Genomic DNA, 12,191 nt, shown 5'->3' with positions numbered 1-12,191 from the left:
GTCACACTGCTGTTTCTCTTGTAGTCTCCAGCCTAGTGAAGTTGGATCATTTCAAAATCCTGGATATTAAAACGAGATGTTGAAGAGATCGGAAACGCTGGAGCAGTACCCTAGATAGGGGTGGCTAGGTACATCACTCATTTATTTATAAAACACATGAAATAAACTTACTTCAATAAAATTAAAATGGAAGAGCAAACCTCAAACTATACATCAGTTTCTTAATCCAACTCGGAGTCCCTGTGTGATCCGTATGAGCCACGTTTATATGTGACTTTCATTCCGCGGAGCGTTTGTGAAAGTGGGGGGTTCTGAGCATGCGAACAATCTATAAACCCCTTTTTCGGAGCTTTTATGAAACGTGTCTCCTAAAAAAAAAAATCCCCAGCCACCCGGTTCCGCGGCTCCTGCATAGTTTGAGAGTTAAAAACACATGGCAGACCAGGACTATAGAGAGCGGTCAACTGGTATCAGTTGAAAGCACTATGACTATGAGTAGGTCGCGCTCTGTGGTGGATTCCCGCATGCGTCTTTTGAATAGAGGGATTAGGACGATTGCGGCTTTCACGCAAACTAGGCTGCGTTGCAGGAAGCACGCGTGATTACAGCCACTCGAATAGATCCAAGGCGCCTAAGATATATTCGGACACTCCGCTTTTAAATAGGATATTCGGGAACCTCGTTGTCTAAATATGAAGATAATATTGGTCACTCTGCTGCCTGAAATCATCCTAATTGTTTAACTGTTGCGAGCGAGTGACACCAGAGAGGGAGAAACGTTATTTCCTAATAAAAATCCGTGGTGGTGTGTAATTGACCTTATTCCAAAATAATTTGTAATAAACTAAATTTCCCTTGCGCCTCCCCTAAAGATATCTTGCGGCACCCGGTTGGAAAAACGCCGGTTTATGGCGAACACCCATTACGGCCATTGTAGACGGATATCCATCAAAGAAAGTAATCGTCCGGACGGTGGTTGTCTGGACAGTAGGATCCAATGGGCATATTTATCAAAAAGGTCGTTTTCAATTTGGAAATTTTGTATGAAAGGAGTTTTATCTTTAAAAGCTTTTAGTGGTCTAGACACGAACAAAATGATCAATAACAGACAATGTTTAAGGCACGAACAAGTTGATAAAGTTTATTTTAGGCAAATCTTGTTATTGTACAGTGGAAGACGTTAATTTGTTTCTTGGTTGCTCTGGACGACTATACAACTCATACCTTGGAATATGTATTCAATCATTTCATCACACATTAACAAAACAAAATAATATCATAATATTGCAATACCACATACCAAACTACGTGTCTTTTTGTTTTAATAAGTGACTTTCTCTTCACTTACAACCTAGTGATGGCGCTGTACTGTCATGTCAGTTAGTGTCCCTTAATGTCAGTCGGCGAAATCTATACACATAGTTTGGACAATCCAGTTCGAGTTCGACACGATATGGCGACTACTGCTTTGTTGGGCAAGCACAACACAAAAGAATATACGCCATGTTGTGACCCAGTGAAACCAAGTTCGCTAAACTCTGTGTATAGATGGCTTTGATGTCAGTTGAAATGTTCACAAAATCTGAAAAGTATTGTTCGAAAGGAATTTAAAAATTTATTCATATAACACTACGATTCTAAATTTCTTACGCTTCACTCGTGTGACATGGTACATACAATTTAGATATACCAAATGCACGTATTCTTAATGTTATCATAGAAACATCCACAAAGTGAGTCCTAAACGCATTAAGAAATTATGTTCAAGACGACACACAAACACACGTACTATATAGTACGTGTAGGGTATAAACCTAAAATCTGGTAAATACCCTCACTATATAGACGATCATTTTTTAGGAGTTATTTTAGAATCTTCGAATATGGTGTGGTGCTGCATTGAATATCTTAGAAACAAATTCCGGTTAACTTTTATATATAAGTTTTATATTTATATTTATGTATAAGTTTTATATTTATATTTATATATATATATATATATATATATATATAAAAGCGCGAGAATTCTCAACTCTGACATGACAAAGGGTGTTCCAGAAAATTTAGGCGTGAAGAAAATATATATGTATGTGTGTGTGTGTGTGTGTATGTGTTTATTGTGCGTGTATATGTGTGTGTCTTTGCTAGAATATAAACTTTTGAAATGCACAACTGTTTAAGTAAGCAATGTTTTATCTGAGTACATTTAAATCCTTAATACAACTACAAAATGAAGAAGTCTTTATAAAAAATACTAGACCATCTTTTTTAAATGCAATAAACAACACAAATATATATATATATATATATATATATATATATATATATATAGACTATCGAAAGTAGCACACACAAAAATAAGGTTATGATGTAGTACTTATAAAAACTACGAAATTGTACTGAAGTCTTAAAAAATAATTTACACCCTTTCCTGTTTCATCGTAAAAGATGCTAAACAATCATGATCAAATTTTAGGTATCGGTCCCATTTTGCATTTGATTCATTGTTCTCTTTCTCGTACGCCATCTGTCACAAATAGAGCGCTACTAACACTTATAATAAATTAATAATGGCGGATCTAGATTACGATAATTATAGGGCAAGGCGTAGGGGGGAAGGGGAGGGGAAGGGGGGGGGGTCGGTCGCCAACCCCTTGTGCATTAATTACCCATCCTTTTTTAGATGCAATATTTTTCATGGGCCTTCTAGGGAATACCTATATATTTCATTTTTAAAATATAACAAAGGTTGACAGCTAGCAGTATGTGATTAGGTTTTTACAGACGTGTATCAATCAGATATGATTATTTACGTCTGAGGACCGACCTTTATCGTCACCATTCGTAAGACGTGACTCAATATGGACTTTTAGATTTGCACGACGAGAACGTGGAATGCTCGTGTGACATCCTTTTAAGGCAATGTGACGTCACTGCCAGTGCCTTAAAAGGACGTCACATTGCCTTAAAAGGATGTTACACGTTCTCGTCGTTCTCGTCGTTCTCGTCGTGCAAATCTAAAAGTCCCTAGTTTCGAACCGGGGTCGCCTGGGTCAGTTTGTAAGCGAAGACAGAGAGCTGACCAAGTGAACGTGCCGCTAGAACAGCTAACATCTCAATGACAAATAACATTATTTTGTTAATGAAATATTTATAAGGCATGGTGCTCAGTATACAAAAAGTAGCAAATCACCGCTTTGATAGATTCAAATTGTCTACACTAAATCTTTATTATATACATTGTTATCACCATCATCATCATCATCATCATTATCATCATCGTCAATATCATTATCAGCATCATCATCATAAGTAATACATAATATCAAACCAATTATCTTCATCACGACTAATGACTAATTAATGATTAATCTAGTATAAACTAGTATAAACATGAACAATATCAACATCGACACAATTATTCAATCACGATATCGTATACGTACTACATAACATTATATTGCATCTTCAATTATTCGATTGCTATAAAGCTACATATATTACTACAATCGTCATCTGAAAATAGTACTGTACAGAATAGTTATCGCTATTAGAATAATCACAACAATTAAATAAATACACACACAAAACATATTTAAACCTTTGAATTGATTTCTTAAAAAAAATCATGTGAGAACGCTTCTGTTTTAATAATTCTTAATTATTTCTAGATGCTCCTTGAGCACTCCATAGAGTGGATTTAGCGCTATATAAGTTACATTTTTATCATTATTAACATTGTCAAACAAAATGAAGAATTATATAAAAGCTAAATTTTATGTTGGTGAGACACATACTTTTCGTCAGATTTTTATAATTTGAGTTGAAAATATAAAGACGATGCAGAACACGGTGCTGTGTCAGTGACGTAATCTAGTCATCTGCCTCAGAAACACGATCGCTAAACTTCTTGAGAGATGAATTCAAGGGCGATTGGCCATTTTCACAATTTAATCAAATCTAATATACAAAAGTTTTGTGAAGTACCTCGTTACAAATGAATTCATTCACATTGTTCAAATAATTGTATTTTTAATAATAGTCAGAATGCGTATTACAAACAATGAATGTTGCTAGGTAGTACAAAAATCATGGCTTGTTTGATAAAATTACAAAACTGGTCTATTCCAATATCCAATTTTATATCCCGTAGGGAGATTACATAATTCGTCCAGTGCTTATGCTCAGACATATTAATAAGTGACAGACGTGACTCTTGGAATTCCTTTAATATGTTCATTTTTCGAAAGTCTTTGCGATCATGTGATTATGATTACTTTCTTGGTTTTACATGATCGTTTTCTATATGTAACATTTCCCTATACATCTGAAATTGAATACGCAGTTCATTTCATGTCCAACATGTCAGACAGATTAATAGTGTTAGATAATCCATTGACGGATCTAGCATTCTCTGCGATCTTATTGGTTCAAAGATTTTGCCGGAAATGGAGGTTGCGATCGGTGGTAGGGGGGGGGGGCACGAAAACAATGTGGTAAAGGCTTTTTCAAAATATTTTAGTACTTACAAAACAAAAGTAAAAAAGGAGACTTTTGTTATATCGAGGGGGGGGGGTGCACATGCCCTATTGCCCTCTTGATCTGCCATTAAAATAGCTCCAAGTTTTAAACATAACATTATTAGTGTTACTCTTGTATGAGGCCTGCCACGGAGCCATCTCTTTGTAGGGGCGATACTTCCATGTCATCCGGTGAAGGGGCCTCCGCCTTGGAACGACGGACACTCTTCCGGTGCTCGGTCAGAAGCTCACGCTGTTCTTGACTAATCTGTTTCCGCTGGAAGAACTTCACCTGGGTGAGAAAAGATTTTACATGGATGATACATGGTCTTGATCGGATATATACCAGCAAAGGAAGAAAAGAAGAAGAAGAAGAAGAAGAAGAAGAAGAAGAAGAAGAAGAAGAAGAAGAAGAAGAAGAAGAAGAAGAAGAAAATGTAGAAGAAGAAGAAGAAGAAGAAGAAGAAGAAGAAGAAGAAGAAGAAGGAAAGTTTCGTGAAGATGACAGAAGTGCGTTAAGATACGGCCCATCCTACACCATGTTCTCATGGAATGGTTTCGTTGACCGACTACATAAATGAGAAGATGGCTCTGCACATTGGCTACAAAATACATAGGCTGATAGGCAACTGGTAATGGTATTAAATGTTACAATGAATCGTGAGGATCTCGTTTAGGGATGATAGCGCAATCGTTATGGATGACGACGATCCGATACACTTTTAGGGATGTTGATGATACTCTGCTGAAGTAATAATGGTGTCCTTATTAACGACAGATGATGACAATCCCTTTGTTCAGCAGGGATGATGATGCATTAATGTTGTTAAAGGACCATGTTTCGAGACGCCGATGTCGTCTTAATTTACGGGGTGATGATGATGATGGTAATGTCGACGAAGATGTTAAATCTGAGATGCATGGCCCTACATGTTATTAGTGACTTTGATATGGTGTAATATTGAGGCCCTTACCAAAAAAATATGCGTTTCAAAATGATCATCAAGTGCCTCGGAAAAGTAAACATCTTTCAGTGACCGATTTTACCTTACTCATTTCCCCTATAGACTGCAGTGTTATAAAAACTGTTAGCAAAAGGAATTTTGAAATTTTGATTTCCAATCATAAATATCTTGATAATGAGACAGGCGATAGGCTTGTAAAAGTCATGTGGTTCCTGGCTGACCTAAATGATTATAATTATGATTGCAGCATGAGCTATATCCAGGAGTTCAAGTTTGTTTCAGAATCTGAGACAAAGATACCCAATCCATTTAGGGGTTATTCCACACTCGTTTATTGGTAACCGTCTCGTACCATTTGCTCTTCTTTGCTTCCTTTAAGTCCACCTGAGGTAAAACTTAGGAGCCTTTACATCATTCAAGAAAATCATGAAATTCCTCAGCACCATCGAATTGAGAAATCCATCATGTCGATCTCAAACCTGTAACAGCTCAATTTAACCATATATTCTCTACTATAGCCATGTGATCTAAACGCAAGCTGAATTAATGGCAGCATTGTTCGCAGGATGTCAAAAGATGGGGCTGGCTAACAACCTGGATCTCTACCAACTTTCCACTGTTACCGGAAAAGCGCTTTATTACTATTGTCCAAGATGTGCCAAAAAGGTTCGCATATGTACAAGATGTGCCATAGTTGATTTCGCAATGGAAAGTTTCTCTTTATGGAATATAGTTTATTTATAATATAATATATTCTTTTATGTAAATTTAAAGTTTATTTCATGTATTCATCATCTGGGCCAGGGCCGCCTTTTTTTGATATATTATAGATTTTTGATTTATCCTTATCAATGGTAATTCCTTTAGCCAAATACAAATTGACAATCTCTTTAGTACACAGTAGAGATTGATATTAAATGGCGATTCATTAGAACCAATCTCAACGCTGTTTTTGAGCCCTGAACTGAGAAATATCAATACACTCTAGCGATGACATTCCCTATTTAAAGTCAATTCCCCCTTTACCGCAACGCCCTCTAACTACAGTTCTTGGACAATAGCGACAAAACGCTACTTTGGTATGAGCAGAAAATCGATCTTTATCCTGACTGGCTAATATGCATGGTTTGGCCTCTGATCTAATCAAAGAGAAAAATACAAACTTAAGTCTACCTCCGTCAAAGAGCGGGTTCATAAAGCGGGACATACGAATAGCATCATCATATGAACGAGTACCCCTCTTAATTTCATTCAGTATTGCCCGATGCTTTTGGGTTACTACTTTACGTTCGAAAAACGCGACCTAAAAGGTAATTAGATGGAGAAAGAATGTTATTATTTGTTATCAGATTTCTCAGTAGCTTGCGGACTCAAATGTACAATGTATCATATAGCAGACAAAATGTGACTAGTCCACAAATCCTGTGTCTGTTCCCTGTCAATTTGCTGCTGGTAGTGATGTTCTCCTTGCAGATGGTGCTAGCATTTGTGAAGGTGTACCGATCTTTCCAGCAGCTCGAAAGGTCCTACACCGACGGTTTATTTCAGGGCCTTGACGATCGGTTATATATAATATAAATCAGACAATATTCAAGAACATTTAAAAAAAACATTGGTTTTTTAAAAAAAGTGAAATTTTGTGTTTGAAATATTGTGGTTTCATATTCATGGATGTCTTCGATCTTAAACATCCCAGTAACGTTAACGAGACCTTCTCCAGATGCACGATGGACCGACACCTATTACATCAACCTGAATGGCCGATATTTTCCGGTCATCGGTAGTTTTTCGGGTTCTTTAGGCTCTGTGATTGGCAGATGACTGGAGGTATTAAGCCCGATTTGTACACGAGGCGTTAATTTTATTGCGATAGTACTTGGAATAATCGTGCAAGCAATTAGCTTGTACGCCAATTATGCAACGCAAGGTTTGTAACACGTCACTCTTATCTCACATGGTGCATCAAAGAGGGCAGCAGTCACTGACACGGTGCCTCATACGTCACATGCGTCATTTGCCAGACGGAGGACAGCGTCAGTGACTGGCACGTCTCCCGACGCGACACATGTGAGTAATATCGTACAAAAAGGTGAATGCAATACAATTAATGCAACACGTTGCTTTATTTTACCGGCGTATGTACTAATTACATCCATCAGCTTGATTAGCACAGGCAAAAAAAAAAAACCGCACTGTGGATTACGTTCAGACGCGGGAATAATAGGGACTTTTAGATTTGCACGACGACATAGTGGGCTGCTACGTGTGACGTCCTTTTAAGGCACTACCACGTAGCAGTCCACTATGTCGACGTGCAAATATAAAAGTCCCTAATTACCTTGTATAGAATGGCGATAAAAATGATGAGGATGAGAAGACCGCCTAGTGAGGAGACGATATAGATCCAAATGGGCGTGGTCTTGATAATGGTCCTTTGCTTCTCATACTGGACCCGGACTTCTGTCTGGATCTAGATGTAGATCATGTAAAAATGGGTCCAGGTGTTAAGTATTGGTGATGCGATTTCACTGTGAAATAAACTCCCTGAAAATTAGACTTGATGGTTAATATGAAGAATCTTGGTGTTTTTAAAGGAGAGAGGAGGGACGATTTGCGCGTTTTACAGTTTAAACTGTGAGAGTACGAATGAAACAAAGTGCATCACAACAAATCCCATTAAAGAAAGAAAGAAGAGAGAAGCGATGCACTTTAATCTTCCATACAAACTCTCACTGATGATGAATACCAACTTAGAATAACAGGGTAGCATGAGTGATTTTGCATTCAGATACAACTGCGACATTCGAATTTGTGATGATGGTTTGAAGTTAAGAGAAAAGATACAGAAAAATAAACATAAACAGATTCTTACCTCTAGAGGTGTAGCAGTGGGGTGCGGAGAATAAGGTATCCCCGGGTACACGGTGCCATTGACTGTGACTGATGCTGAGGACAGGATCTCAATGAAATGAAGGAAAGATGCATCCTCCTGTGTTTGAAAGATAAAACTTAGTGTTAGGACTATCAGATATCGCATCGATCACAAGTCATTTAGTACGCCCCAAAGCCGTACCATCCTCCATCGGTCCCGCGTCTTGTGAATAGTCTTCTGCCGCATTGCTACGACTTGTGATTATTCACATGTACTTTTAGCCTCTGTTGCATCTACCTTGGTCCGATTCCCCCTTCGTTTATTTACATACATTTTTTTCTCGGGTCCAATTGGCCATATTCTTCTTCAATCACCCTCCCCCCCCCCCCTCCTATACGTCGATTCTTCTGTTGTCCCAGTGGTCCTAAGTCACATCGGTCCTTGTTATATTTTTCCTAGCTTTCGTTGGTCCTATGTCATGCTCTATACATGTCCTGGGCCCCGTATTATAAAGACTTGCAATAGATTCAAATCAATTGCAAACTTGCGATTGATTGATATTAATAATAATAATAATAATAAGTGGATTTATATAGCGCCTTTTCCAAAGGATACAAGGCGCTGTCTCTTAGACTATCAACAATTTAAGAGGACTTGCGATTGATTTGGATCAATCGCATCTCTTCTTAAGACGGGGCCCTGCTGCCAATGGTTCCATGTGTAGTTGTCCAGATGGTTCTATAGATCTTCTATTTTTATTTGAACAGTTATTTATTTATTCATTCATTAATTATTTTTTTACGGGGGGGGGGACGGGGTCGTAATTGTAGTTATCTGAGGACAGTGGCCCAGATGAAGTATAGTGGGATGATGGGAAACCTACCGCAAACACTGTGTCATGCCATAGCCTCGACTGCACGCTGATGAGGATGGCTGAGTCAGCTCCGGTAGCGAGAGAGGCGAGAGGACACCGGATGGCCACGCACTCTGGAAGTGACGCACAATCCGCCCATAACGTGTAAATTGTAGAATTACTAACTTCGTCTATGAACGTAGTGACGTTGTTCTGTTAGGTATAAATGATTAGAACAAAAATGAGAGAACACAAGGAGAAGATGTAAAGGACGAAATGAGGAATGGTAGCGACACAAAAAAAAAAAACATTGAGAAGTAATAAACGATAAGAATCAACTAGTACTTGATAATATGTTTATGTTTTTGGGACATACATTGTGACTATTTACAATGATGTAGGACTACAAGTGATCCAAATATATTTTCTACAGGCATTGCAATTAGGTATTCGAATTTCCCTTGAGATGATAGTTTATTCATCAGCACTACATCCTGACTTATGGATCCTGCTGAGTATCGTCGTAGAAGTAGAAGTAGAAGTAGAAGATATCTTGAAAGTCTGTGCGATCGTGTTTTGAATCATCTTACCTGCTTCGGACTGTCTCTGTTGATCCTTGGAGTAAACGTACATGGCATCCCTGTATCCATGGTAACGCCCGTCACGTTCATGAGCGTCTTGCCATCCTGGAGTCTGATTGGCCAGAGGATCTCGATGGTGGAGGGGCCGATGAAGCTAGGGCCGTTGTTTTGAAGCTGAATAAAGAAGGTGAGAGAAAAGGTTGGAATGAAAGTAAGAAAGAGACACAGAGACAGTAAGAAAAAGAGGAGAGAGAGAGAGAGAGAGAGAGAGAGAGAGAGAAATGAGACAGAGAGACAGAGACAGAGAGAGAGAAAGGTTAATGATCTATTTCCGAAAAAGGTGACTACATCTTTGAACAAGTGATAACTACAAATCGCTGCCTCTGTTTTTTCGTTACTAGTTTATATAATTTATAAGTGTATGGGTATTTACCATCATTTGAGTAATATTGTTCATGAATATCAGTAATGTATACTTACTCGAATCACATGTGTCATGAGTGGCCCTTTATCATCTGTTACGTTGCTATCCTCTGTTATCACCAGCGTGTCTGGAATTGAATTGCTGTCAAGAGCAAGGAAGAGAAATAGATGTCAACTAGATGGAATTTTGACTGCGCGCAGTCGAAAATGATGACTCCGCCATAGAGCAATTTAAACAAGTTTGGAGTTTAAATCTCCAGTGGTTCTTGAGATATCATGATAACAATCTCAATGTATGGAATTTCATAAGTTGACCTCTGTGACCCTTGACCTTTGACCTACGTGCTCCAAAATCTAATCAGATTGTCTTCCTATGGTGATACACACTATCATTAAGTTTGAAGTTTAAATCTCCAGTGGTTCTTGAGATATTATGATATGGTGATACATACTATCATTAAGTTTGAAGTGAAAATTCTCCAGTGGTTCTTGAGATATCGCGATAACGATCTCAATGTATGGAATTTCATAAGTTGACCTCTGTGACCCTTGACCTTTGACCTACGTGCTCCAAAATCTAATCAGATTGTCTTCCTATGGTGATACACACTATCATTAAGTTTGAAGTTTAAATCTCCAGTGGTTCTTGAGATATCATGATAACAATCTCAATGTATGGAATTTCATAAGTTGACCTCTGTGACCCTTGACCTTTGACCTACGTGCTCCAAAATCTAATCAGATCGTCTTCCTATGGTGATACATACTATCCTTAAGTTTGAAGTGAAAATTCTCCAGTGGTTCTTGAGATATCATGATAACAATCTCAATGTATGGAATTTCATAAGTTGACCTCTATGACCCTTGACCTTTGACCTACGTGCTCCAACATGTAATCAGATTGTTTTCATATAGTGATACACACTATCACTAAGTTTGAAGTTTAAATCTCCAGTGGTTCTTGAGATATCATGATAACAATCTCAATGTATGGAATTTCATAAGTTGACCTCTGTGACCCTTGACCTTTGACATACGTGCTCCAAAATCTAATCAGATCGTCTTCCTATGGTGATACATACTATCCTTAAGTTTGAAGTTTAAATCTCAAATGGTTCTTGAGATATCGCGCTAACAAACTCAATACAAGGAATTTCATAAGTTGACCTCTGTGACCTGTGACCTTTGACCTACGTACTCCAAAATCTAATCAGATCGTCTTCCTATGGTGATAAATACTATTCCCGAGTCTTAAGTTTAAATCTTAAATGGTTCTTGAGATATTGTGATAACGGTCAAACGGGACGGACGTACGGACGTACGGACGGACAACCCGAAAACATGATGCCTCCGGCACCACCTTCGGTGGCGGAGGCATAAAAATAATGTAACAAACAACAAAAAACTTTTAAGGAATACCATGTCTCTAAAAAATTAATAATAATAATAATCAACGGCAGACCTAACAGGCTGTTTCGCCGTCCAGTGCCTTCTATCCGCCACGGCACTAATGTCCTTTGGCAAGATATTAATCTACATTTGCCACTTTCCACACAGGTGTTAAGATAAAAGAAACCTACAGGAATGGAATCTTATACTTACCCAGAGAGTACAAGACTCGAAGTAGCATAGACTGGAATGGACACCATGGCCTCATTATCTACGTCTCTCCCAGCTCTTTCTGCATCAATACTATATGGCAAATCAAAATCAGAATGTCGAGATTAAAGGTCTAAGTCCATTCAACGATGCACAAAAACTACTTGACCTTTTTAAAGGGTCAAATATATTCTTGGTCTCTTATGTATTTTAAAAAGGATGTTTGGAAGTATTATATAATAACAAAAAGAAATATACAAGTCGATAAACATATAACTAAATATCAAATGTACCTATAATAAGAGTAACTCCCGTGCAAGAAAATACACAAATAAAAATTAAATAAAACAAAAACAATCGATATTGGAGAAAGTAAAC

At 37.9% G+C, this 12,191-nt stretch overlaps 1 protein-coding gene across 2 annotated transcripts in view; it reads right to left on the bottom strand.

Moving 5' to 3' along the window:
* Positions 1-3,143: 3,143 nt before the first annotated feature.
* LOC100889527 (integrin alpha-V) overlaps positions 3,144-12,191 on the bottom strand; it is a 35,494-nt gene continuing 26,446 nt past the window's right edge. For both annotated transcript variants that reach the window (XM_030990097.1, XM_030990098.1), the window contains 7 exons: positions 11,817-11,906; positions 10,272-10,356; positions 9,801-9,965; positions 9,241-9,423; positions 8,358-8,474; positions 7,824-7,955; positions 3,144-4,812 (listed from right to left, as the gene is read on the bottom strand). In XM_030990097.1, the coding sequence (XP_030845957.1) occupies positions 4,648-4,812; positions 7,824-7,955; positions 8,358-8,474; positions 9,241-9,423; positions 9,801-9,965; positions 10,272-10,356; positions 11,817-11,906 (937 nt within the window). In that variant the 3' untranslated portion in view covers positions 3,144-4,647. The remainder of the gene's footprint in view (positions 4,813-7,823; positions 7,956-8,357; positions 8,475-9,240; positions 9,424-9,800; positions 9,966-10,271; positions 10,357-11,816; positions 11,907-12,191) is intronic.

The sequence above is a fragment of the Strongylocentrotus purpuratus genome, unplaced genomic scaffold (genome assembly GCF_000002235.5).
Source record: "Strongylocentrotus purpuratus isolate Spur 01 unplaced genomic scaffold, Spur_5.0 spur5_scaffold_19, whole genome shotgun sequence".
NCBI classification, from domain to species: domain Eukaryota; kingdom Metazoa; phylum Echinodermata; class Echinoidea; order Camarodonta; family Strongylocentrotidae; genus Strongylocentrotus; species Strongylocentrotus purpuratus.
This window is presented reverse-complemented; position numbering and strand designations above follow the sequence as displayed.